This window comes from Piliocolobus tephrosceles, chromosome 12 (assembly GCF_002776525.5).
Source record: "Piliocolobus tephrosceles isolate RC106 chromosome 12, ASM277652v3, whole genome shotgun sequence".
Classification (NCBI taxonomy): Eukaryota; Metazoa; Chordata; class Mammalia; order Primates; family Cercopithecidae; genus Piliocolobus; species Piliocolobus tephrosceles.
Genome location: NC_045445.1, coordinates 42,812,837 through 42,840,823, shown reverse-complemented (window position 1 = coordinate 42,840,823; position 27,987 = coordinate 42,812,837). Strand labels below are relative to the sequence as shown.

At 38.0% G+C, this 27,987-nt stretch overlaps 1 protein-coding gene across 1 annotated transcript in view; it reads left to right on the top strand.

Annotated features, from left to right (window-relative positions):
* The window catches only part of PAK3 (p21 (RAC1) activated kinase 3), a 104,536-nt gene extending 81,906 nt beyond the window's left edge, over window positions 1-22,630 (top strand). Inside the window, exons 14-15 of the mRNA XM_023203103.1 lie at window positions 18,136-18,273; window positions 22,031-22,630. Of these exons, the coding sequence (XP_023058871.1) occupies window positions 18,136-18,273; window positions 22,031-22,120 (228 nt within the window). The 3' untranslated portion in view covers window positions 22,121-22,630. The remainder of the gene's footprint in view (window positions 1-18,135; window positions 18,274-22,030) is intronic.
* Window positions 22,631-27,987: the final 5,357 nt, after the last annotated feature.

Below are 27,987 nucleotides of genomic sequence, written 5' to 3'. Positions count from 1 at the left end.
CCAATACCATGCTGTTTTGGTTACTGTAGGCTTGTAGTATAGTTTAAAGTCAGGTAATGTGATGCCTCCATCTTTGTTGTTTTTGCTTGGGATTGCTTTGGCTATTGGGGCTTTTTTGGTTCCACATGAATTTTAGGATAGTTTATTCTAATTCTGTGAAAAATGTCATTGGTATTTTGATATGAACAGTATTGATTCTGTACATTACTTTGGGAAGTATGGCCATGTTAAAAATATTGATTCTTCCTATCCAAGAACATGGAAAGTTTTTCCATTTGTTTTTGTCATCTCTGGTTTCTTTCATCAGTGTTTTGTAATTTTTGTTGTAGAGATCTTTCACCTTCCTGGTTAGCTGTATTCCTAGGTATTTTATTTTTTAGGGCTGTTGTGAATGGGATTGTGCTATTGATTTAGCTCTTAGTTGGATGTTGTTGGTGTATAGAAATGCTATTAAGTTTTTTAGCATTGATTTTGTATCCTGAAACTTTGCTGAAGTTGTTTATTAGATTTAGAAGCCTTTGGGCAGAGATTATGAGTTTTCTAGGCATAGAATCATATCATCTGGGAAAAGAGATAGTTTAATTTCTTCTCTTCCTGTTTGGATGCCTTTTATTTCTTTCTCTTGCCTGATTATTCTGGCTAGGACTTTTAACATTTTTCTAACATGCTTTGATTGTATTTTTAATGACAAGGGTCTTTAGTATAGTTTTCTAATGTAAAGTATATGTAGCTTTTTTTTAAGTGAGATGTGGGGAGAAAGTACTTTTATTACATGGCATGGTTAAATGATCAATCTAAAAAACACTTGCTTTATAATTACTTTAACAAAGTAAATAAATGCATTTCCAGAACAGCTGTAGTTTTTAAATTGGATTTTCCTTCATTATCAGTAATGATTTATCGATTAACAACAGCTTGGTGGGTATTGAATGGAACACAGGGATAGACATAGTGCTAACCTGGTGAAATCACAGACTTAATTAGATTGTCAAGTAGAAAATGATAGGAACGTTTGCATTTGCTAACTCACTTTGCTACCACAAAATCAGAGATTTGATCTTCACGTGATCTTGTTATCCCTGCAAAGAGAAAAACTTCATTTCACAACCTAACCCTATCATCTCATTTTGGAGATGTGCTGTTGATCATTTGGAGAAAGGGAAAGAGGTATGAAAGAAATGCTTACTCAGTGCAGAAGTGAGCCATAGATATTTTGTTGTATATAGCCCAGCAGTGAGCTATTAACAGAAGTTGTGTTTTGTATATATAACAGGCATCACATTGTTTAAAAAAGAAAATATGCACGGATTCAAATTCTACTCTCAAAATTCATGCACAGTGCTAGTATCATCGGCATCTTGTATATTGCCTGTATCATTACCACTAGGAGTGTAAAATTGAATCATACCCTTGGTATGCAAAAAGAAAAAAAAAAACATTGTTCTTAGTAAATGGTTAAGAGTTTTCATATAAAGCTTGTAAAATCCATATGCAAACCAAATATATGTGGCTTTCTATGCATGTAAAGAGACCTATAAACTAACTGTCTAGTTGTTTTTGCAGTTAAACATTTTGTAGTTGGGAGCAGCATTCCCTATGTATGGAGAGGAGGACAGCTTGCTCCTGGCTGTCTCCTAACTCCTCTCTGATACTTGGCCTCTTGTTTTATTCCCTGTGCTGATTAGAAAACAACAGATATGAGGGAATGCCCTAATGAATGCTATAGGCTATTTCTCTGATCTCATGAAACAATCTGGAAATGAGATGTGCACATTGATTAGCTGCCTTCAGGGCTAAGTGGAAAAGAAGGGGCATTTTCCCACCATTTGTGGGATAGCCCTCCATGGATTTAATCAAGTCCACCCCTGACCTGTGTTCCAGCACATCAGGATAATTACATGGGCTTTTCCTTATTGTTTAACCACCTTTGCCCATTAAGAAATCGCAGTGAAAGAACACATCAGACGTCTTGTTTCTATGGATTTCCTCCCCTAAGTCTTTGGAGTTTGGAGGCACTAAATGGATTGTGGCTATTTTGCTTTCTGCCTTCTAATGAGTAATTTACAACCTGCAAATTTTAAGGATTAAACAAATGGCTCTGTAAAACAACTAGTCTCGGTAATGGATTTATTACCTTCTTCAGTTCCCCAATTACAATTGATCTCTCTTTAGCTAGGCTGCTTATTATTAGAAAAAAGGAAACAGGTTTTGATCTTTATAGGCATCTTCTAGCCTGGGATTAGAACTCATAATTAACAGCTTGTATCTTAGATTCCACCGCTTGATATCTAAACAAGTACTTGCAGATTAACAAACCACAAGGTTCAGGAAGCCTACATTAAGTCTGCAACAAAAAGACCTGTCAGAAAGACCACCCTGTTGAATTCCACTGATAAGGATTTACTCTAACTTTGCTCATTACTCTCTGTATGTGTGATCAACTTTCAATTAATCAATCAACAAGCCCATATAGAGCTAGCCCTATTCCAATTTTGTCTCTTCTAGGCATCAGCAGTACTTTTTTTGGTTTCGATTTCAAATATGTTTTCCTAATGTTCTCTTGAAGGAAACACAATGTCTCAGGCTATATGCCCTTATATGGAATCTTTAAAATGTAGTCGCTGAAACCATGGGGAGATTGGAGAGAAAAAAGATCTAGCATGAGCCCACAGGGAGCAGCAGTTTCTTGGATCCTGGTGCCCAGGCCATATGTGGGGAAATAGAAAATAATCAAGAGCTTTAAGAGGAGTATAAAAGAGTGCCAGATTAGTCCTTTCTTTAATATCCTCCCAACACTACAACCCATCCACTAATGTGTGCTTTGAGGTGGAAAGAGTTAGAAGGAAGGAAGTGGAAGAAAGACAGAGTAGTAGAGTACAGGGTAGCATGTTGATGTGAAAAATTTTGGTCTTGTAGTCAGGCAGATCTGGGTGTGTCCTGGCTCTATAACCTGCAAGCTCTGTGACTGTCTGCAAGTTACTTAAAACCTTTCTAAGCCTGCTTCCTATCTGTAAAATGAGAACTATGTCTATCTTACAGCATTAGCATGGAAACTAAATGAATAACACCTAGCACAGTGTCCACTTCATTGTAAGATATATATGTATGTGTGTGTGTGTATATATATATATATATGAAAATGTATATATGGATAGTAAAGTAGTAAGATAGGAAAAACAGAGAAAGGATGTTTAGAGGTTTTTTTTTTTTTTTTACCTATTCATGAAGGGAGGTTGGATTCAGCACTCTCCTAAGAACATATCCTTCATGAGAGTGGTACACCCATCTACTCAAGGAATGGAGGGTTTTGCACAGTTCAGTACAATCACCATGAACAGGTAACACTGAACAGAAGAAATTCAAGGTGAAATCTGGGGCTATATATTTCAAGGTCATTTATGTTTCACTGTGGGTTTTTCTGTCTCTTTTGTATCAGTTCCAGTTGAGCAGAACCTTCATGAATATTGCCTATTAACATATTGTCGATGCAAGGAATTAACTACTTTTCCCCTTAGTTAGAAGGCAGCTGAGATTTTTTAATGTAAATTTTGCTATACTAATTGACGTAATTTGTTCATAAAATGCCTTTTAAAGGTCAGAGAGTCATTAGTTGTACTGATGCTATGAGGTTGGTATCCTTCCAGAGAGAGAGGACACAAGCTTCTTACTGTCCCCCACTGCCTGAAGTCTTTGTACTCAACATAATTGGCCTTGGACATGTTGTTCTGTGACCTATAGACAGTTTTAGTGCAGCCTCCAATAATTAAGTACCTTGTTCCTTCTCTTTGCCAAAGTGACCGGGGTTAAAAATCTAACTTTCCCTGTGGATATACAAATCAAATGTTACTGTTCTGCTGATATCATCAGCTTTTTTGTTAATTGAAGACTTTAAAAAACTGTTACTATAATAACCTGATTCTAAGTAAGGAGACACAATCATTTTTGTCAAACAAAACTTTGGTCTGTTTTCTCAGCACCCAGAGTGTACCCCTTTATTAACTTTGCTTTTACACATAATGGGGTGATTCTTATCAACAGGTTTTGATGGAATTTGTTATTTGTGATATGTAAAAAAATGACATCCACTTGAAGTCCCTACTAGACACTTTGAAACACCTTTTATGGTAATGTTCCAAATCTTTATCCAAGTTAAAATAAATTTTAAGTGTTCTCTTTCTACGCCTTACTTTAAACATCTGTGAAGCTGTATCAAAGATTGGATCTCTGGAAGACAGTTATTGATATTACTGCTAAAAACAATATGTAGTATAGTATGTGAACCACAGATGCTATATCAGTGGATCTCCTTGGTTGCACATTGGAGTTATCTGTGGAGATTTAAAAATCATTGATTCTAGGACCCCATCTTTAGGGAAAAATGGCAGTCAGGAAAAGGTCAAATATCAATGTGGCAAGCCCTTTATAGAACACTGTCAAACCTGGACAACAATTCGTCATCACCCCTCTTTGAACATGGTTGTCCAACCAAAAAATAACACTATCATTCTACTCATATTTATCCATTTTGTCTAAACATTTATGAGTAATACTATAAAAGCCTAATTGAAATCCTGATGTGCTTTATGCCATTCTCTGATTTACCAGTCCAGTAGCACTATCCAAAAAGAAATGACATTAGTTCAGCATATGCCTCCATGATATGCTATTTTCTTTTGCAATTTTGTTTCTTTTGAAAATGGAGTTCATCATTAAAATGGTCTAGCTGCTGACTGAGTAGCTAGCATATATTGGTGCATAATAAACCCATCAGTCTGACTACTCATGATTAGGAGTGCATTATCAATATGGCAAGGGAGAAAGGAGGACAGAAATCTAAATTCAGACCTCTTATCTACACTAGTAGGCTTCCCACTTCCTTTTCCTGCACTTAAAGCACTACAGAAATGTTAGTTGTTCTTATTTCTACTTGTAGGAACAAGGAAATTATAGTTGGCTTGTATGGCTAGAGAAGAGAGTTAAGCAGAATAAGAGAATCTCTAGTAATTGAAAAGCAACTAAAGGCTAAACTGTTTCTAGATCCCTCCAAGCACTGGGACTTTGCTGTGGATCGGAATGTCTGGGTTTGATGGCGCGTGCTCATTTGGAATTAAAGTCAGACATAAACTTCCTGAGTGCCAGAGAAGCAAGCATACTTTGCTAGCACTCAGTCAATATTGTTTTGAATGTATTTCAGGAAGAGCTGGGAGCATTCCCTTCATTTTCCATAAGCCATGATGGAACAACAAGGTTTATTGATGGTTTGTTGACACTCCTCCTATTTTGAGTGTAAATCTATGCCTAAAAGGAGGGGGAAGTTGGGATCACTACAACTAAAATAATTACAGAAGAATAACAGGGTTTCTTTTTAATCAGAAAAAAAATATTGCCTGTCAAAAGATAGACAGCTCTTAAGAATCATTGGTTGTCAGGAATTCAGTGTAGGAAAATGGGACTTAGCCATAGGAAAGCTGCAAGTCTCATTTAGAATGTAACTCAGAAGCAGAAAGCTCAAACTGGTGAATTATGACCCAGAAAACAGCCAAAGGAGAAACTGATTCCATAGCAAACTAAAATCCACCAAGAGAAAATTAGAGAAAGAAAGTTTATGCTACTATTATGTTATAATTTCTCAGAATCCTTGTAGCATGGCTTGGGAGTAAAACAAGGATGCATATGCTGACTGCCCTAATAGGTACCATACGTATAACTAAGTAGCTAAGTCCCTCCAGATCAAAGTTAATGCTAAAGAGACAAATCATGGAGTGTAATGATAGACATTTGCACACTGAAACGCCCATGCACATGTTTTATCCTATGGCTTTTGAAATCTGTGTTTTTGCCAATGAGGAATTACTTTACCAAGAAAGTTGGAGTTTTCTTAATAATTAAGATTATTTCTGACCTTTATTGCCATTTTGATTGATACCTTTTCCAACCAGGTTGCAACATCATTGTAGAAAACCCTTTGCATTCTAATAAAACAGTAAGTACTCTGAGGTGTCTTAGATAAAACGTTCTGCAGAGAAGTTAAATCAATTAAGGCAGCGTAAGCATTGTAGCTGGGAGAGCCAGAGTTCTAACATTATCCCAATAATCAAACTGACCTTTCTGTTATAACTCTTTTCTTTCCTTTCTTTTGCTTTATTTTTCTTTTCTTCTTTCCTTCGCTTTGTTTTTTTGTAAAGAATTACCCTCATGCTCAGATGGCAAAGTTCATCAGCACTTTTTTTTTTTTTGAAATCTAAGAGGGGCCAGTGACTGTGAGAGATCTAGACAAGGAACTTTCTAGTGCCTCTACCAACTCTTTACATTATGCAAGTTAAAGAATGAATTGTATTCTGAAGTCTGTCAGTCAGGAACTCCATAACTTTGTACAGGTTTCTTCTTGCTGAGCCTACATTTCCTTGTTGCTTCAAAAGAATGGAATTTCACTAGATTATTGTTTACCAGTAGGCTCCACAATGCCCTAGAATACCATAGAGTTCCTTGCGGGTATTGAAGGAGCCAAGAGGGAGGTCACCAGGGTAGGGCTCTTGGTTCCACCAGAATAGTTCGTTTTTAATTACTTTTCTGCCTTGCGCCATCACATGAGATTTACTTAAATAAGACTAAAAACTCATGAGTCCCTTACTCTGATTCTGTGTCCTTTAGCTGTACATAGGCTACAGCCTTCCCCAACTCTGCCAAAAGGTCCATGGTTTGTGTGTTGTCTCTATGAGTCTCTATGAGTACTTTCAGAAGAGTGGTATTCAGAAAGCAGCTTGGAGACATTTATTTCATCATCTCTGGACTAAATCTGTATCCCACAGAATGGAAAAATCCTCCTTTTCCAACCAAGCAAAGACACTTGATCATGATGTGAAACATACTCTATATGAGACTTGGTAACCTCATTCTGATAATAATCTTGGGAAGAAGCCAGTGAAGAACACTACAGTAATAAAGCTATTGCAGGGACACAAGGTTCCTCACTCTGGAGTATTATTAAAAGAATTGTATATTATTATGTACGGACCTGTTCAGCTGATTAACTGCATATAAAAATAGAAGTTGAAATCAGTTTATGTGAGTAGTAATGCATGTTTCACAGATCATATCACAGTCAGCCTGTTTTAATCCTAATATGGTAATTTGGAAAAGCCCAAAAGAATTAGAGTGCTAGTCCCTTCTTGCACTAATATTCTGAAATGAAATATGAACAAAAGTAGAATGTTAAATATTACCTTAGGACTAGAAATTTGTTGTGTGTTAAAGAGAAAATGGGAGGTGAGGAAGTTGACATACCAAGTATACACATTATTTTGAGAATTTTTATGGGAAAAGGACCAGGAGCAATGGAGCAGTCACAGAATGGGACCTAGGATTCAGGTCCCCTTGGTCTCCCAGATTTTCTAGCCCTTATCTATCTTCATTTCTCTTTGTCCTCATTCCACCAGCAATATTCTCCTCCCATTGTCTTTTGGCCCCTGTTTTTGCCCTCATTTTTCATTTTGCTTCCTCTGCTTCTCACAGTTTCTTGCCTCTACCTTTTGCACCATTTTGCTTTTCTTCCTTTCCTAGCTCTGTACCTACCCACATCCCTACTTCCAAATGCCCTATAGTTCCAAACCTTGGGTACTGCTTTGAGTGCCCAAGGTTGCTTCATAAGCACAAGTAGCCTCCTCTGCAATTCTTAGCAAGCATTATTAGTTCTGAGAATGAGCACACATATTGTCGGAGTTACCTGTAATTTATTTTACGGCATTGGTCAGTCCTTTGTGCTTCAAAGGAGCACATTTAGGCTAGGCTAACACCCAGTGAGTCAGCCCTACCTAATTATCTTTTACTGTAAACCTATAAGGGGATAGATCTGTAATCGGTTCATTTTAAATAGCCTTTTAAGGATTAAACAACAAAACAACAACAACAAATGTCCCTCATAATTTGGTGACCAATGAGAACTTCTATGTAAGACAAGCAGGAAGTTAAATTAGACCAGATTGCTCATTCAGCTATCACACTGAAATGTTGGGTTGAGTAAGCCCAAGTATGGAATACAATGTTCACTATAATGTGATGATTTCTTTTTGCATATTTGGCCCCCATTACTCTCTTCTAAGAAAGACATGGCAGACACTTTCATGATATCCATAAACACATCAGAGGCAGCAATATCCTCTGGCTTTTAAACTGAAATCCCAGGTCACGAGTAAACTAAGTCATAAGGTGTTAAGTCACTTGTTGGCAAATATCACTCATAAAACACTCAAAGTTAGTTGGAAATTCTAAAATGACAGAAAAATCAGATTAGGAGTCAGTTGCAGGCAACAACCAGCTGCATAATAACCTTCAATATAGATAGACAGATATATGTATACATATATGTGTGTGTATATATATACACATATATGTGTGTGTATATATACATATCATATTTACATATATATGCATGTATATATACATATGTGTGTGTATATATACACATATATATACACATACACACACATATATATTGTGTGTGTATACATATATGTGTGTATATATACACATATACATATACACATACACACACACATATATATATATATACACACACACAGTTGACCCTCTGATCCACGGGTGTGAAATCCATGGATTCAACCAACCACAAATCAAAAGTATTTTTTAAAATGATGGTTTCATTGTACTAAACATGTACAGACTTTTTCTTGTAGTTATTCCCAAAACAATGCAGTATGATGACTACAGTCATGGGCTGCTAACAATGTTTTGGTTAATGATGGACTGAATATACAGTGGTGGTCCCATAAGATTATAATGGAGCTGAAAAATTTCTGTCATCTAGTGATGTCATAATGTCCTAATTCAATGCATTACTCACGTGTTTGTAGTGATGAGGGTATAAACAAACCTACTCCTCAAGAAGAGCCTCAGGCAGGTCCTTCAGGAGGTAATTTGCAAGCAAGGTATTGTTATCCTAGGAGGTGACAGCTCCATGCAAGTTATTGCCCCTAAAGCCATTCCACTTGGACAAGATATGGAGAGGGGACAACAGTGGTATTGATAATCCTGACCCTGTCTCGGCCTAGGCTAATGTGTCTTTGTTTCTTAGTTTTTGGGGAGGTTTTGTTTTGAGACAGAGTCTCACTTTGTTGCCCAGGCTGGAGTGCAGTTGTGCCATCTCGGCTCACTGCAACCTCTGCCCCCCGGGTTCAAGCGATTCTCATGTCCCAGACTCCCGAGTAGCTGAGATTGCAGGTGCCTGCCACCACACTCAGCTAATTTTTGTATTTATAGTAAAGACGAGGTTTCACAGTGTTGCCCAGGCTGGTCTCGAACTCCTGACCTCAGGTGATCCGCCCACCTCAGCTCCCAAAGTGCTGGGATGACAGGCATGAACCACCATGCCCAGCCTGTTTGTGTTTTAGTTTTTAACAAAAAAGTTTAAAATGAAAAAAGGAAAACATTTTTAAGATAGGAAATGTTTAGAGTTTATAGGATAAGGATATTTAAAAGAAAATATTTTTGTACAGCTGTACAATGTGTTTTAAACTGTTACGAAGGAGTCAAAAAGTTGAAAAAATAAGTTTATAAATTTAAAAAGTTACAGCAAGCTAAAGTTAATTTATTATCAAAGAAAAAAATTTTAAATAAATTTAGTATAGCCTAAGTGTACAGTATTTATAAAGCCTATAGCCGTGTATAGTAATGTCCTAGGCTTTCACATTCACTCACTAGTCACTCAGTGACTCACCCTGAGCAACTTCTAGTCCTGGAAGTTCCATTCATAGTGAGTGCCCTACACAGGTGTACCAATTTTTATCTTTTATAACATATTTTTACTGTACCTTTTGTATTTTTCGATACACAAAGACTTACTCAAACACACTGCACTAGTCACCTACAGTATTCAGTACAATCACATGCTGTACAGATGTACAACCTAGGAGCAATAGGTTGTACCATATAGCCTAGGTGTGTAGTAGGCTATTCAATCTAGGTTTGTGTAAGTACACTCTATGATGTTCACAAAACGACGAAATTGCCTAATGATGCATTTCTCAGAATGTATTCCCCATTGTTAAGCAATACGTGACTGTATTTACGTGGCATTTACATTGTATTAGGTATCATAAACAATCCAGAGATGATTTAAAGTATAGGGGAGGCTGTGCCTAGGTTTTATATGAGGAATTTGAGCATCCATAGATGTTGGTATCTAAAGGGGTTCCTGGAACCAATCCCCCGTAGATACCGAGGTATGACTTGTGTGTGTGTGTGTGTGTGTGTGTGTGTGTGTGTGTGTGTGTATACCAGACAGTGGGCAATATACAATACTGTATGAAGCCCCTCTACCTCTCTGAGTGGGTACCTGCCCTTTGTTCCCCATTTCCAAACAGGTAGAGAATGATTGACCTCAAAAGGACCCATTTCTTCTGTAGAGGCAGAGGTGGATCAATTAAACCAGTAGTTTATACACAGTGTGCTTCACTCCTTGAAGAGCCCTTGTCTGCTTTTTCTAGGAGCACTCCCATCCCAGAGACTGGGAACAGTGAGACGTGGTATTGTGCAGTGGTCAAGAGCATGAACTCTGGATTCATACTCCCTGGATTCAAATACTAGTTTTGTGACATTGGGCAAGTTCTTCTTCTTATCTCCACAAGCCTCAGTTTCTTCTCAATTGGAGATCAAAATAGAATTTATTATAAACAGTCTAAAATAAACTTCAGGGTTTATTTGTGAATTGCACAAGCTAATAATAATCATTCAGTAAAAGTTATCTATTAATACTTCCCATGGATATAATATTTATACAGATATCAAGATATCAATGAATAGCCCTCTTACTCTTATAGTTCAGTTGCATTGTATGTTAAGTCGACTTTTAGAGCTGGACTGGAGCCCTCTCACCATACATAATATGATTTCCATGGTAAAATGTGTTTTGCGTCTCAAATAATCAGCCTACAAAGAAATGTTTGTACAGAACCCTATCCTCTTTGTAAAGTGAGTCTTTATATTGGTACTGGGGCTCCTCATGGTTGCTAACATGTTTTCATAGTCCCCTGGTTTGTTTTCTAATTTCTTAACTTAAACTTTATAAACTGTTATAATGAAGTCACAAACTAAAGCTTTTTAATTAAGTGGTTAGTCCTGTTGCAAAACTGCCTTAATAACAGTTTATTGAGTACATATGGATTGTGTGGGGACTTCTTTGGAGAAATGTGGTAACTTCTATGATGACTGCTTTGATCTTTTTTAATTGAGGAAACTGTTAATATAGTAAACTGAATTATCACTTAAACTTAAAGTTTTCTCTTAGTACTTAGGTAAATTCAGTTGCACATCAGTGTCAGTGAAAACTTTGATGTTTGTGTGTTATTACCAAGATATTTAGAGTTATTATGAAGAATTAGAGAACATCGGAAACTTCTAGGTAATATGTATATCACAAGGAAGAAATCCACCATTTTTCTGGCCAAAGGTTGTATTTCTAACATTATAAATAAGGTCCGTAGGTTATGGGGCCTATATTGCCTCACCTCAGGAAGAAAACAGATCTTGTTAAATGATCTAACAGATTAATCAATAGTACCTTTTCTGTTCAAGAACAGTCAGAGAAAATAAGTTTCTGAACTATGTTTCAAGTTCCAGAGAACATTTGTTTTCTTCCCTTTCTCTATAGGTCTTTCTGCATTGGCCATGTTTTAGTCATCTTTTTCCAGTTTTCCCTCCCTTTGATGATGACATCCCCTTACATATGCTATTCATACAGCTGTCTTCCTTCTCCCACACTGAACAGTGGGGTCATCAGAAGTTATTATATGCCAGGCACGTTCAGCTCAGAAAAGGTGCCATTTTTCATTTTCTGCATATCTTCTTAGACTTTAATAGGTCACTTTTAGGTTCTGAGCTTTAATATTTATGTATATAAGTCTGTTATAGTCTCAGCTCAGTTAAATTTATACATTTTGGCTATTTCGTTCAGCAACAAAAACATTTATTGAGCACGTATTTTGAGCAAGTTGTCACAAAATCCATGGTTGGTTATAACACAGCTCCTACCTTCCATGGGCTCACAATCTAGGAAGGAAGACAGACCTGTAAACAAATAACAAGTGCTCATACATAATACAATGTAAAAATAGACATATAAACGTGTGCTATTAGAGTTCAAAGAAGGAAATGGCTAACTCCATCTGCCGGGTGACCATGGAACTATCCTGGTTTGCTTGAGATTGAGGGACACAAAACCTCAAATACCAAAACCCAGGATAGTCCCCAGAAAACCAGAGTGGTTGGTCACCATGTTTACCTACCTGGGAGAGATGGAGAAGACTTTAAAGAAGAGATGGCATTTTAACCAGTGCTTGAAAAGCAAGTTTATCAGGTACTTAAGGGAAATGAGGATAGCATTTTAGGCAGCAATGAAAGGCATTTCCTTTTCAGGGAATGGTGAACAAATTGGTGTGAGTAGCATGTGAGCTTCAGCCAGTGTGTATGTGTGTGGCGGGGCAGGAGAGGAGTTGGGAGAAGCACCCTAGGGTGAGAAGAGTACAGATGGAAACTGGAACTGGAAAGGTGGGCAGGGGGCAAATCATACAGGACAGCCTAAGGAATTTTTATTATGTCCTGTGAATCGGTGTTTTTCAAACAACAATAATGATCCTCTGATTCCAGTGAATCCTTGCTTGGAAGCACAAATAAATGGAGAAAAACACAAAAATTTTCTGATTGAAAAGGGTTTGTGGGCTGGAAGCAGTGGCTTATGACCTGCACTTTGGGATGCCAAGGCAGGTGGATCACAAAGTCAGGAGATCAAGACCATCCTGGCCAACAAGGTGAAACTAAAAATACAAAATTTTTTTTGTATTTATACAAAATACTAAAAATACATCTCTACTAAAAATACAAAAATTAGCTGGGTGTGGTGGTGGGCACCTGTAATCCCAGCTACTCGGGAGGCTGAGGCAGGAGAATCGCTTGAACTCAGGAGGTGGAGATTGCAGTGAGCCATGATCGTACCACTACACTCCAGCCTGGCAACAGAGCAAGACTCTGTCAAAAAAAAAAAAAAAAAAGGAAAAGGAAAAAGAAAATGTATGTTGGGGAGAGTCTTAGAATCTCTCCTCCTCTCTTTCTCCCTCTTCTTTTCCCTCTTAACTGCTCTTAGGAATTTTGGGGAGCACAGTTTGAAAACCACATCTGTGGACCATGGGGAGTGACAAAATATTTTAAAGCAGGAAGTGAATGACATGAGGAGACCTGTGATGAGATAAGATTGTTAAGGAGGATGGACGGAAGAATAAAAAGGCTTGAATAATGGAAAAACGGTTAGGAGGTTATCATAACCCCCATCTGAAAGAAGCTTGACTTTAAGCAAAGACAATAGGGATAGAGAGAAGTGGATGGGTATGAAAGACATTTCTAAAGGTTGCAATAACAGAACCTGGTGGACTATTTATAGTAAGGGTGGGGAGAGGGGAAGATTGCTGGGTGAGGAAGAAGCGGGGAAAGATGATTATATGGTTTCTTACTTAACATTAGAAGCAACCAACTAGTATATGGGAAATCTCTAGTCTAATTTCTGATAACCACTTTATTTTCTTTGAGTTTTCATTAGCTCAGATAAAACCAACATGTTATCACTCATGCCTAGAACAATTGTCCTTAATCTTTCTCCATCTAATACTTGACTTTGCTAGTAAAACCCTTTTTGTTGTCATTGTTGTGTTGGCTACAACTGTATTTGTCTCTCATTAGCAGGGTAGTGGAGAGCAATTTTCTTTTTTTTACTAAGAGAGTCCTCAGCTTACTCACAGGATGTGTTCCAAAAGCACATTTTTAAGTTAATTATTTGGACCTTGGAGTGCATTTTCCCATAGAAGTGGCATTATACATGGTGATTAAGTTCCCAGGGCAGTCCACAAAAGCCAGTTTAGCCCATATGTAACTGAAAGTGTGGATTTTTGCAATGGAAATTAGTTTGAAATAATATTGTTGCAATTAAAATGAAAACAATAGTTGCAAAAGAAATAGTCTGGGTTTTTGTTTCCCTCAAAGGGTAGGGCTTGATGAAAAGCAGGTTTAATCCTAGGAAGACAAAGAGAAATAGATGGGGATTTTTGTGTAAATTGGACACTGCAGCTTTTTAACTGTATTTCTAAATAATGTTTTGGAGTTTTTAAAATAATAAAAGCAACTGTGTTCATTGTAGAAAATTTGGAAAATTAAAAAATGTATTTCAAAAATTAAGTCACCAACAATCCTACCATCCAGAGAGGACCAGTGTTCACAAATTGGTGCATTTCAGCCTTTTTCTTACTGCATGCATTTTTTTTTTTTTTTTTTTTTTTTTTTTGAGACGGAGTCTCGCTCTGTCGCCCAGGCTGGAGTGCAGTGGCCGGATCTCAGCTCACTGCAAACTCCGCCTCCCGGGTTCACGCCATTCCCCTGCCTCAGCCTCCCGAGTAGCTGGGACTACAGGCGCCTGCCACCTCGTCCGGCTAGCTTTTTGTATTTTAGTAGAGACGGGGTTTCACTGTGTTAGCCAGGATGGTCTCGATCTCCTGACCTCGTGATCCGCCCATCTCGGCCTCCCAAAGTGCTGGGATTACAGGCTTGAGCCACCGTGCCCGGCCCCTACTGCGTGCATTTTTAAATCAGTTCACCAATAGTAATTATGGTGCATTGACATGATGAACTATTATGCAGCTCTTAAAATGATATTTATGAGGAATTTTTAAAACATCAAAAAATATTTATGATATAGTGCTGAGCAAAAGGCAGCCTTGCATTTGATACCTTGTTTAGGGATGAGGGAGTATAAGCAGATCAACACTAATCAACCAGGGCAGGAGTCTGCTGTTAGACCACCAATCAAAACCTCCTACCCACCCCCTAACAAACCCACCCCCTATCAGACCCACCCCCTAACAAAAACTACAGCCAGACCTTTTTGTCGAAGTTCTGAGGAGGACATAACGGTTCTTTGAAGTACTGTAGAGGTTCGTAGCACTGGCTCTTCATTACTTCAGATTTTCCTTCAAATTACAGGGCTTTCTTCTCCCTTGATGTACTATTTCACTAACACTACTCAGGTCTAACAACTATGATTAAGGTCGTTTTTTTGGATTCATAAATGGAATGGAAAAAGGGCCAAGTATTTCCTTAGGTAATTATGCATAGATTGAAGAGAGATGAGAAGGACTCAGGTAGAGAAGATGTGTATGTACTTTTAAGGAAGAAAATTATGTGGAATAGAATGTATTAAGCTAAGAATGGTGAAAGTAAAGTGAGAAAATGAGACAGTATAGCATGAATACAGATCTACAGAGAGTGAAAATAAATCTGGGAAAGGAAGAAAGAGATGTGCTTGTTTAGGTCTGGGCTTGGCTACAGAGCAAGAAAAAAAGCAAGAACAGTGACTTTGGGAAAGTTGTAGCCAGCTGAAATAAAAGAGTTTTAGGAGGAGGCAGGGAATGCAATTTGTAGCAACTGATTTTCTTTTAATAAAGGAATAAAGATGTTTGGGAGGACAGGTGCTTCAAGCACTAATTATCCAAGAACAAAAACAGTTTGAGCTTAATTGACTATATCTGCTATGATTGTGCACTATTCGATTTTAGCCCAATCAGTGATGTTCTGAAAGCATCCCATCTCCTTTTAGTCAGAACTGGATTTGTCACTGACTTGTATTTTGGCATGGGAGTCCTAATAGCTCTCACCTGCATTTCCTGTTCATCAATGGAGGTATTGAAAATTACAAAGGGATGAGAGTTGGGGGAAAGGAAGATGTACATTTCTTAGGGGTGAGGGATGTATTCACATGTGGGTTTTTTAGTACTGGGAGGAAAAGCCAAAAGTTTCCATGCACTGTAGAGAAGCATATGGCATTGTAGTTCTCACACATTGCTATGCAAGACGATCTTCTATGGAATTCTGTGGCTCTTATGTTTGGTGTACATATGATGCGGAGATTCTAAGTTATTATGTGTGAAGTGGGCTCCAGGTTCTCAGCCAGGGATTCTCATTGTTGGCTGTAAATTGGAATCACCTGGAGAGCTTAAACATTTTGGCGCCTAGGTTCTGTTCCCAGAGGTTTTTACTTAATTTTTCTGGGAGTGAGAACTGAGCATGGAGATTTTCTAACTCTCCCCAAGTGATTCTAATGTGCAGACAAGTCTGGGACCCTCTAGTTTAGCCCATTGCTTAATTACTTGGGTGGATTAAACCAGTTGTTCTTAAAGTGTTGTCCTGGAACCAGCAGCTTCAACATCAACAGGACACTAATACGAATGCAAATTCTTGGGCCCCTGCCCATATTTACTGAAACTCTTGGGGTGGCTCAGAAACCTGTGTTTTAACAAACCCTCTGGATGATTCTGATGCATGCTGTAAAGTTGACAGCCACTAGATTAAATGGTTGTTCCTGACCCTTTCTAAAGTACATCTGTGGGAGTTACTAAAAAGGAGAGATGTCTTCAAGAGCTGATGAAAACTGGCCTGCAAAAGGACTTTTATAGAAATACCTATAATAATAATAACAGAAGCTAGAGTAGAGAAAGGAGAAAGGGGATGATAATTTGCTGCAAAAGCCAGGAAAGTTCAGGAGGGAACATGTCTTCATAAGAGTTAGGGGGTTTGTTGCGTGGGCTGGTAAAACCCTGGCAGTACCTGCAGGCAAACTCCTACTTATTCTTCAATATCCTTTTAAAATGTCAGCCTCTTTCGTGACACTTTCTCTGAGCTCTGGTGTGAACTACTTCATCCTTGTATTTACTTAGTGCTTTCTAGTTTCCTCAATTAGCTCTTGGTCCGCTGTACAGTAGCTCTCTATATATGTCTCTCTCCCTCACTAAATTGCATGATTCTTCAAAGCAAGATCACTGTCTTATTCATCCTTAGCTCTCCAGTGTCTAATAAACTATCTGGTACATACTAAATGCTCTTGAATTGTTTGCTGAGAGGAGGCGATAGTAATGGCCAGCTTTCTTGTATCAAGAACCTTCAGCTGGGCACAGTGGCTCGCACCTGTAATCCCAGCACTTTGGGAGACCAAGGTGGGTGGATTATTTAAGTTCAGGAGTTCAAGACCAGCCTGGCCAACATGCTGAAACCCCCATCTCTACTAACATGGTGACGCATGACTGTAATCCCAGCTACTGCAGAGGCTGAGGTGGGAGAATCACTTGAACCCAGGAGGTGGAGGTTGCAGTGAACTGAAATCATGCCACTGCACTCCAGCCTGGGCAACAGAGCAAGACTCCGTCTCAAAAAAATATATATATATATATATATGGGTTTACTTTTGTGAATTAATCATAGTCCTGAGTTCAGCTCTCTGATTGGAAGACTAGAGACCTTGATTCTCTCAGGACATCATGACTTGACGTCTCTTAGTGGTGGCCTTATACTACAAAGCTCTCAGAGAAATATACAATTATTAGCAACTTATTTTACCATGATAATTGTCAGGTGTCAAGACTACTATTGTCAATTTTTCTCATATTTCCTCTCATTGTAGGTGTACCTTCATGAGAAATCTAATTAAAATCAATAAGGATACAGCTGCTACAGGGTAAAAGTATTTGAGTTCTTGGGCCCCACAGCTTGCCTCTCTCATCCAGACACTGGCATCTTCTGGTTCCTTGTACTTCCCTAATTCTGTAATGTACTCTCTTCATTCCACATCTATTCACAAACATTCTTCAAGCAAGATAAGCACTTAGTAAATCACAATTACCTTTCCATTGCACTTCCCCAAAGTTATACTCAGGTCAAAATGAATGGATGTATGTGTATTCCCCAAGTCTTTAGATAAATAGATTTACAGGCAATCCTTTGGTTTAATTTTCTAGGTACTTAATCACATATTCATTATATGTGGATTTTTACTGGCTTAATTCTCGGAGGACAACAATATAACCTTATTTTTAAGTTTTTGGAGGTAGGACACTTTACTGTCACCTCAGTTACTGCCAACATTAATCATTTCTAAATGTTATAGAAGCTTTGAAAGATATGTGTCATTATCTAAAGTGGAATTATTAAGACCCAGAATGTAAACCAGAAGAAACTGGATTTTTGCCTTCTGTGCCAACCCATGATTTTAATATGTATGTGCCGAATGTATTTTTCTATTTTTTTCTACAGGCATTGTATCTGATAGCCACTAATGGAACCCCAGAGCTCCAGAATCCTGAGAGACTGTCGGCTGTATTCCGTGACTTTTTAAATCGCTGTCTTGAGATGGATGTCGATAGGCGAGGATCTGCCAAGGAGCTTTTGCAGGTGAAAATAAAATAGGACAATTACAAAGAGAGGCATTATACTCAGCTTTTCCATCTCAATGTGTGACAGAGAGCTCTGTCAAGAGATGTCTAGAGTTAGGCTATTACCATTTTATTTTAGACCACAGGCACATAACTATAGGCATGCATCTAATACATGATTGATTGACATGTTGCCTTTCTTCTGAGAAGTTGGCAGTGTAATCTGTAATCTCTTTTGTTCTTCCTGGAGTCTTATTTTGCAAGGAAAAAAAAGCAATGTGACCCTCTGGTGTTGGTGTTTTGTTCTAAACTTTACTTGTGCCCCTGGATGTTGTATGCAGGTGCTCTTGGCCGGAGGTAATTCTCTACATAACTATGCAATTATTTCCATGGCATTTGCTACTCTAATGCTTTACTGGTCAAAGCCCCTTTGCTTGTGATGCCAATTGGCAGGCACCTGCTTGCCTGGGTGAGTACCATCCAGTGGTGAGTGCCTCTGTAACCATTTGTCCTTTTCATGGCTCTCAGGGATTAGTATATATGATGAGAAATAATACTTACTATGTACCAAATTCTTTCAATAAATTATTTCATTTTTATAACGACTCTATAGGGTAGGCATTATTATCCCATTTTATAGATGTAAAAGTTGAGGCTCACAGCTCTTGAATGGCAGAGCTGGGATATGAGCCCTGAATTGTCTGACTTTCTACTATACATCACGCACAAACCAATTTAGATAAAAATATGTCTTTATTTGATAAAGCAGTCCGTGCCCAGGATGATACACATAGCTTCACTGCTGGGGAGTGTTTCTCAGGGACATGTATGAAGACATTTAACATCTAAGAACAATGACTGCTATTTTTCTTTGTGATTTTGAACACATAAGCCAATTAAACAGAAGGTGCAACACTTGGTTATACAGCACGTTAACCACAGATTGTCTGTTCTAGCCTACCCCCTGAAAGAAAAACCGGTTCCTGTTGTTTCTGAACTCCCTCCAGAGACAGAGCCACGCCCAGACAAAAAAATATCCCACCCTAACTCAGATCATGCCTGGAATAGACCTTTTTGGAGAAACTGAAGAGACTACATCTTTTCTTTTCTGCTACCTGCAAGCATTTCACAGGTTATCATAAGGCCCTAAAATGTCAAATCTGCAATGGCCCTTTGTTAACCCTCTAATTAATCCAGCCTCAAATTACAGATGAAACTCAACTTTTGAGTATATCACTTTTATATCTTTTTAGCCCTCCCACCACTCCACATGCACATTCTGATACACATTCCTCTTATGTTTTCTTGTAAAGATAATTGAAGATGTAAGTTATCTTCAATTGGCTATCCAGATAAATGTGACTATCCAGCTAAATAGATCCTTAAATCAATTATCTAGTTAATTCATTCCCCAACAATTCTTTTATATGAACCAGTCAGATAACTGATACAAAACTGTATTTTGAGTCTAAATTGAATAGTTTATTGCGTCTTTTCATTTTATACATGTAAGCAACAGCCCGTATTTCTCTTTGAGTCCATGCAACTCCATTCTCTGACTCTGGCCTATTATTGCCATTTCCAAGATTAGAAAGGGGAGAGATGCATGACATTCACCCCACTGGAAGGCTGGAGAAAAGACACAGGTCTTGAATATTTGTGTCTCTTTCTGTATGACCTAAGACAATTCTCTGTCCATCAATTGATATTTATTGAGCAACTTCCGTTTGTAAAGCATAAGTGCAGTATACAAACCTATTAAAAGGCATGATTCCTCCATTTAAGACGTTCACAACCTTCTTGGGTACACGAAAATATAATGCAAAGCTGTTTAGAGACTCATTCAACCCAAAGAACTGTTGAAATAGTAAATGACATGGTTGATTAGAGAAATACTTCCGTAAGCTAGGGGTGATCAGAAAATGTCTGCAAACAGGAAAGAGGTCTGCTGGGCCTTAAAGAAGTGATCAGTTTTAGATAAGTTGAAGAAAATAAGGGAAGGGATTTCAAATGGAAGGAAGTGTTAGGGTTTAACCAAAGACATATGGGCAAGGTCTATAGGAACAGAACCTAGAAAGTGTGGCTGAAATAAAGAGTTCAAGTAAAGAAGCTGCAAGAGATAATCCTGTGGTGGGCCTTGAACACCAGGCTTAAGAGTTAGGGCTGTAGGCAGTGGGGAAACACCGAAGATATCTGAGGGACAGCATGATGACAACTTTGTTTAGGAAGATTAATCTGGTAGTATGTGGTAAGAATTAGCAACAGGAAAAAAATGGAGACAGGGAGACCAAAGAGGAGTTACGGTTTGGGATTAAGATGATTAGGACTGAATTAGAAAAAGCAAGAGATGGCCAGACATGATTGCTCATGTCTATAATCCTAACACTTTGGAAGGCCGAGGCAGGTGGATCACTTGAGGTCAGGAGTTCGAGACCAGCCTGGTCAACATGGTGAAACACTGTTTCTACTAAAAATACAAAAATTAGTCAGGTGTGGTGGCATGCGCCTGTGATCCTAGCTACTCAGGAGGCTGAGGCAGGAGAATCACTTGAACCTGGGAGGCGGAGGTTACAGTGAGCTGAGACCGTGCCACTGCACTCCACCCTGGGCAACAGAGCGAGACTCCATCTCAATAATAATAATAATAATATTAAGCAAGAGATAAATGTAAGAGACGTTGAGAAGAGAGTACCCGGTAGCTTATTGCATTTAGAACATAAGAGGAAGACAAAAGTGACTTCAGGCTGTCAAGTCAATGGTAGCATTCAGCAAGAAGGCAAGTGATGGAAGACAGTATAATAGCTAACATTTCTTGACCCTATGTAACTTACAAGGGACTGCCACTTACCTCATTTAACCATTTTAATAAACAGAGATGAGGATTTAACCTAAATGCTCTGAATCCAAAGCCCCTATAGCTTACATTACACAAGATTGCCCTGCTTGTGAGACTGCAACATAACTTTTTAAATGTTGAATTTAAGGTGACGGAAGAACATCCCATAGGAAATATCCAGCAGGAAAACTAGGACCAGAGTTCAGGAAAGAGATCAGGTCACACACTATGAATTTAGGAGTCATCTGCATAAAGCTGATGGTGGGTTGAAACCATGAAAGAGAATGAGATCTGTAAGAAATTAAATTAAAAAAAAGAAGATGATGGCAGCCAAGTTCTCATGAGTGGGAGGTAGGAGGAGGAAGTGAAACCGGGGAAGAAAATGGAGTTGGAATATTCAGTGCACATGCGCATGGAAGAGACCAAATATGGTAGGATGTCACAGGCTTCTAAGGCAAAAAATAAAAAATAAAAAATAAAAATTCAAAGAAGGAAGGAATATTCACTTTTATTAAGTACTGCAGAGGGGCCGAAAAAGAAATGGTAGAGGCACGGCTGTTGAGTTTAGCAGTTAGTAAGCCATTGATTTCTGTATAAAGTTCTTTAGTAGTTAACTAAATACACTTTTTCCAAGCATGACAGCTTCTCTAGATAAATTTATCAGTTTAGGAAAATCAGAGAGTCAGACTGTTGCAAACACAGTGAGATTTTACAAGATCCCTCAGAGTTTCTCACTCTGCCAGTCAGCTTCCAGAGGATTTCATGACATTGAAGTACAAAAGCATCTGAAGGACAAAAGCTGGCACTGTTTTTAATTAAATGATATTTAATTGGGTGTTCAAAATATATCTTAATTAAAAAGGGCTGCTTGAAAATGTAAAGTAGTGTACTTGTTGGAGGAAAGAATTCCAATAATTCCTCTTTTTCCTTCCTTTTACAGCACCCATTTTTAAAATTAGCCAAGCCTCTCTCCAGCCTGACTCCTCTGATTATCGCTGCAAAGGAAGCGATTAAGAACAGCAGCCGCTAAGACTGCAAGCCTTACACCTCACCATCTCCCTCATGAGTAAGACTGAAATAAAACTCTGCTGCAGGAAAGATGGAAGAAAAGACAGTCAAATGGGGTGGGGGTTCTTTACCTTTCAAATGAATAGAAACTTCTTATAAGCCTTTTTCCTACTCCCTCAGATTATGTAATTTATTTGTAAGCCTGAATCGCAGCCCAAACAGGGCAGCAATGTTGAAGTGACCATAAAGTGGTCACTTCCACCGTGAAGCGAAAGAGCCAGTAGTGAATCCCCTCATTTTGTGCAGTCACTTTGAAGAAAAAGGTTTCTCAAAGATGCACACTCCCTCTTCATAGTGTTGTGTTTGTTTTTAAGTTAGAGAGTAGTCCCTCTTGCATTCAAACCTCCTTCAAAACTCCTTACCCAATGTGATGTTTTTCACTTGCATTGTCATTAGATGTCCAGAAAAAAAAAAAAAAAAAAAAGATGTCAAAATGTTTTTCTAAAAAAAAAGAAAGCAAAAAAAGCAAGGCAAAAAAACAAAAACAAAAATAAACAAACAAAAAAAAATACCAGAGCAAGTACTGTGTGAACATGTGGAAGTCCATGCCCTAATAGAGTTGCAATTTTTTATTCTTCTTCTATAGTGGTGGCTTGGTTTGTGTACCTATTTTTCTGCATTTGTATTGGAAAAATTTTCTTTTAAGACATTTTCCAAAAGTGGAGAGGAATATGTGTGTTCAGGAAGGGCTTTTAAAAAAGTGTATATCTAAATAAAGCTCAAACGGTGAAATCCTGTCACATTTTCACAATGATGCTTAAAAGATAGTTGAATAAACCAGGTTGTTAATCTCCTTAATACCTGAAAGAGGACACATTGAAACTGTGACATCCTGCTAGGTGAGTTCTGGTTCTGAACCTAGGAAATCCTCATAGGAGAAACCACATTTAAACAAAGATGGGACTTTCTCTGAGAGCCAAAACCAGATAAATGTAGAATACTGACATCCTTGTCTGATATTAAGTAAACAAAGATAATGATACCTAAATTAATCCTCTCTTGTGCTTATGAAACATATGCACTGTAAAATAGGCATACCAGGAGAAAATGGATTCATTAACCATCATTTACTTATGATACAAATTACTTATTTTGACAATTTATAATGTTTAAAAAAGTTTTTTAAAGATCTGGAGAAAGCTGATATAGTGAACAGTCAAATCTGCAAGAAGTGGGAGGTCAGTGAAGGCTACATCCCAATCAATATTTGGCTCTAAGTACTTGTTCCCATTTTCCCTATGTATCACCTATTTCTGTTTCAGAATATGGTGTGTTCATACTTAGTCCTTTGGGCTTTTGAATATCAAAAGCATAGTCATAAAGGTCTTGAAATTCTCTCCAGTAGAAAATAATTTTAACTTACAATCATATCCCAAGAAATGTTAGTCCAACAGAATTCCTTATATAGGGCTTGGGGAAAATAACAAAATTTGACTATTATTTCACCATATATCTATTTATTAAAAATTCAACAGTTGGCACTTTCTGAATCTTCTGAGAGTAGAAAAATATCTATCTGGAGGGTGTCTGTGTAGAAAAGGATATGCCTCTCTTTTGAGTGTACTGACAATTTTGTAAATTACAGAAAGTTGTTTCTCTAAGCCTTTGAAAAACTAACAATTTGTGTTATAGAAGGCTTCTTAATTTGTAGTATACAAAGAATCTAAACAGAACCTATGTACATTCAGCAAGAAGGGGAAAGAGATCAGTTACATAGACCTCTCTCCTTCTTTGCCAAGGTACATCCATCCATCTAACTATCCATGTATCCACATCTTAAAATGAAAGCACTTTCTTTCGAGTTTCAGCAAACTATATAGTATATGTGTTTATGTTTAGGAGATGACCCCACTGTTGTATTTCCTGTTTTCCCTATTGTTTTCTTTGACTGTAAAATTTGGGAGAGGCTTGACCTCCTCCCCTTGAAAAAGACCACAGTGGGATAAAACAATAATTGTGAAAAGAAAATAAAGTGGTAATATTAATTTGAAGCATACTATGTTATACTTTGCAAAAAGAAATCTGGGCTTGTAATTTTAATGCCACACTGCTCTAATGAGAGGGAGAGAGGCCTTAATTTTGATTTCATTTAAAAATAAGTACTTAAAAAAAATTTCATTCATAGTGCCAGGAAATTCAATGAAATCCTGGGATGCAAATAAAAATCAGTACATTGGTACATTGGTGACTGTGTCCTGCCAGTGGAGAGAGCCCAAAACCTGGTTAGGAAGCCCTATTCATCAGTTAGCATCCCTTACATGTTGAGAAGGCCTTTTTTGTTATTTTGGAGACCTTGGAGCAGTGACCCTTCAGATCACTGTAGGCAGAGAAATGGCTTCTCTCTTACGCTTTCAGTTCAGCATATTAACAACGAGGAGCCAGGTACTTCTTTACTACCACTTTGTACCAAAATTTGATAATAATATATCCCAGGAGGCATTACTTTTATAAATTTGTATTTATGTAAATTTTCAAATGAGAACAGCTTCTAAAGCCCCTTCCCTGTATTGGAGAGTTATGTATATTTCTAATGAGTATTAGAAAGAAGCTGTTTCTCGTGCCACAATGATGCTGAAGGATTCACATTTGGTACAATCGAGCAACTTGAACTCCAGATTGTTAACAGTTTATTCTCTTTCCCTGGATTGTTTTTAGCTCATCTTGACACAGGTGAGTCTATCCAAATCTTTAATGTTGGTAGTGTGCCCTGAAATAACGAGGGCACATCCTTCAATGTTGATTCCAAAATATCCTGAGATAGGAATAGGGCAGTGGGAAAGTCAGGGAAGGGTGAGAAGCACAGTAGAGATTATTTATTTAAAAAAGAAAAGAACGTTAATGTTGTTAGCAAGGATCCAGTGCGTTGTCATAATCCCATGAGGATTTTCAGATGACACAATCCCTCAGATCAGTCACCATGCTGGGTAACGACTTCGTTCTTGCTGATCTCGTGTGTGTGTCATTGTAAATATTTGTGCGTCCATGTTCCATTTTGGCTACTGGATGGCCAAGCCATGTAAGAAGATTTAACTCAAGTATTTATTCTTTATGTTATTCAGATTTCTTTCAGGCTTGTGAAGTGCACCCCAATGTTTGAGTTTAACCACCTGATCCTTACATCTGTCCCTCCCCGGTGAAGCACATTCCATTGCTAAAAGAAAAAGAAATATGAAATTGCTTCCTGTTGTCTGTGTAACTGTTTTGATAGTTTGAGATGTTTGTCTATAAATGATATTTCTCAGCTCAAAGATCATGTAAATAATTATATTCCTTTGCTCAATGGGTTGTTTATTTCTAATGAGGCTGCCAGTTCTGAGAGATTCTATAATATCACTTTTAAATAACATAAACAGGGATTACGACTGCATAAAAAGAAATGCATATGGGCAAAGACTGGGAACACAGATAATTGAAATCAGTTGTATTAGGGTGGTGGAATTATGTGAATTTTTTTTCTTTCTAAAATTTTATTTGATATTGTTATAATATTGCTTTATAATAAATAAACAGCAGAAGGGAAACTATAGACACATAGAAAAGATGCCAGAAGCAGATGCCTTCTGGCCAGAGCCCAGAGCATGCAGGGCACAGATATTTGCTAGTTACAATTATTCCATAGGCTTTATACTTGCCTGGGTGCTGAGGTTGGCATACGCTCGGGTATGGCACATGCTTTCTTAGGAGACTATTATCTATAAGTTAAAGCTAGGGAGATGTCACTATTAGAACTCCAAACACACTCTTCTGCTTTAAAACAGGCTGTCTGCCCTGTGCTTTGGTATGGCATTCGGGTGTCTGTTTTGTGGTTGCTTTAGATTGGAGGGGTGACCATTATATTAGCCCCCTTGATAACATCTTTTGCAGATACTACCTTTCTGGAACGTTTTAACAGACTCTCAGGTTGAATTTTGGAGGAATAGAAGGATAAAATCTCCAGCTCCCACCATGTTCTTGTCCAACAGGATATTACTGTATATCATTCAGGTAGGGTTCTTCTTTTAATAACCAATAGGGCAAGTCCCACTAATTTCATTAGAAGTTATGACTTGTAATTAAAAACCGACTTTGAAATCATTAAACAAATATTTAATTTGTTTAAATATTTCAAATTAAAATATTGGGACTGTCTGCCTGTTGGCATTCAGTTACAGTTCTGTTAATTTTGACTTGGGATGGTCTCCATGTGCTTTTTTCTACCTATTTATAGGTTGTATGCAGTAGTTGTGATTTTTAAAGAGTAAGGGAGACCATCTAACCAAAGGAGAAGAATTTCCTTCTAACTCATCAAAGACATTTTAGGTGAGAACTTTGATAATGAGGTAGTCGCCTCAGGTATGTTGCTTAGTTTCACTGAAAGCAGACCCTATACCTAGAGAACTCATTGGCTTTTTACTGGTCATTCTCAATACAAAAATACTTAGGGGAGTCTTAACCCTGCCATCCCCGGTTGAATCTCTTGGTCTTTATCTAAGCTACTTGCAGTTAATATTCAGTTAAACAAAGGTATGACCAGTAGTGCAAGTATCTCCCAGTCTCTGAGCTCTGAACAAGAGGACTGAAATTCAGCATTTGTAAACTGACAGTTTGATGGGCCTGGGATTTGAAGTGAACTCAGCATACAATTCTGAACATATATTTGCATGTGGACTGGGAAGGAAATAAATGGGAACTTGGAAATAATGGAAATATTTCTCCTATGAAAGAATTTTTCATAAAAGATTTGTTTTTGATATAGTCTTTCTGTTGGTTAGCTTTTAATTTTTTCATTCCTTTTCTGATCCACACTCCTTTAAGTGACCAAATGAATATACCCCAACATGCATTGGGAATGTGTTTAATAGTAAACAGTGTCTAACTGAATCTGCAAGTGCGGGAACTGAGATATCACCTCCATGTGTACACCTGTGTGTACAAGTATTCTATACAACTTGTAGCATGTACTGCCACTTAATTGGGTTGAACTTGCAAGATAAACTTTTAGAAACTGCTTAGTGCCATCAGAGTCTCCTTTAGAAGCTGCCATCAGGCAAATGCTATCCCATAATACCAGCAGTAAGGCAGGCACAATGTTCAACAGATTTAGTACCCAAGAGTCATATGTAGTGGGATAAATACTAGCCTAGGAAGAAGGAGCCCTGGAGTCTAATATGAGCTTTATTACTAAATTGCCATGTGACCTTCGACAAGTCACTTAACCTCTCCATGGCTGTTTCCTTATCTGTAAAATAAGTGTATTGGACTAGATAATCCTTAGGGTCTTTCCAAAAGTCTAACATTCTACGGCATTATAGGTTGCCTTGAAAATTCAGCCTGCTATAGTGATGGCAAATATCACATGTTTAAGCCTGAGTCTCTTATGTTGCAGTTAGATAAAAGAAGTATGTAAGATGATTTTTAAAATTCAAGCAAATGGGCTGGGTGTGGTGGCTCATGCCTGTAATCCCAGCATTTTGGGAGGCCAAGGCAGGTGGATTATCTGAGGCCAGGAGTTCGAGACCAACTTGACCAACATAGAGACACCCCATCTCTACTAAAAATACAAAATTAGCTGGGTGTGGTGGCGGGTGCCTGTTATCTCAGCTACTCGGGAGGCTGAGGTGGGAGAATTGCTTGAACCTGGGAGGTGGAGGTTGCAGTGAGCTGAGATCATGCCATTGCACTCCAGCCTGGGCAACAAGAGTGAAACTCTGTCTCAACAACAACAACAAAAAAAATCAAGCAAATGAAGTTCATAATAATAGGGGATGTTGATAAAACTTGTGGCAGTCTTCCAATTCATTTACAGTTGTTTCATTTTGTTTTTGTTCTAATGTCCATTTTCTGTTGACT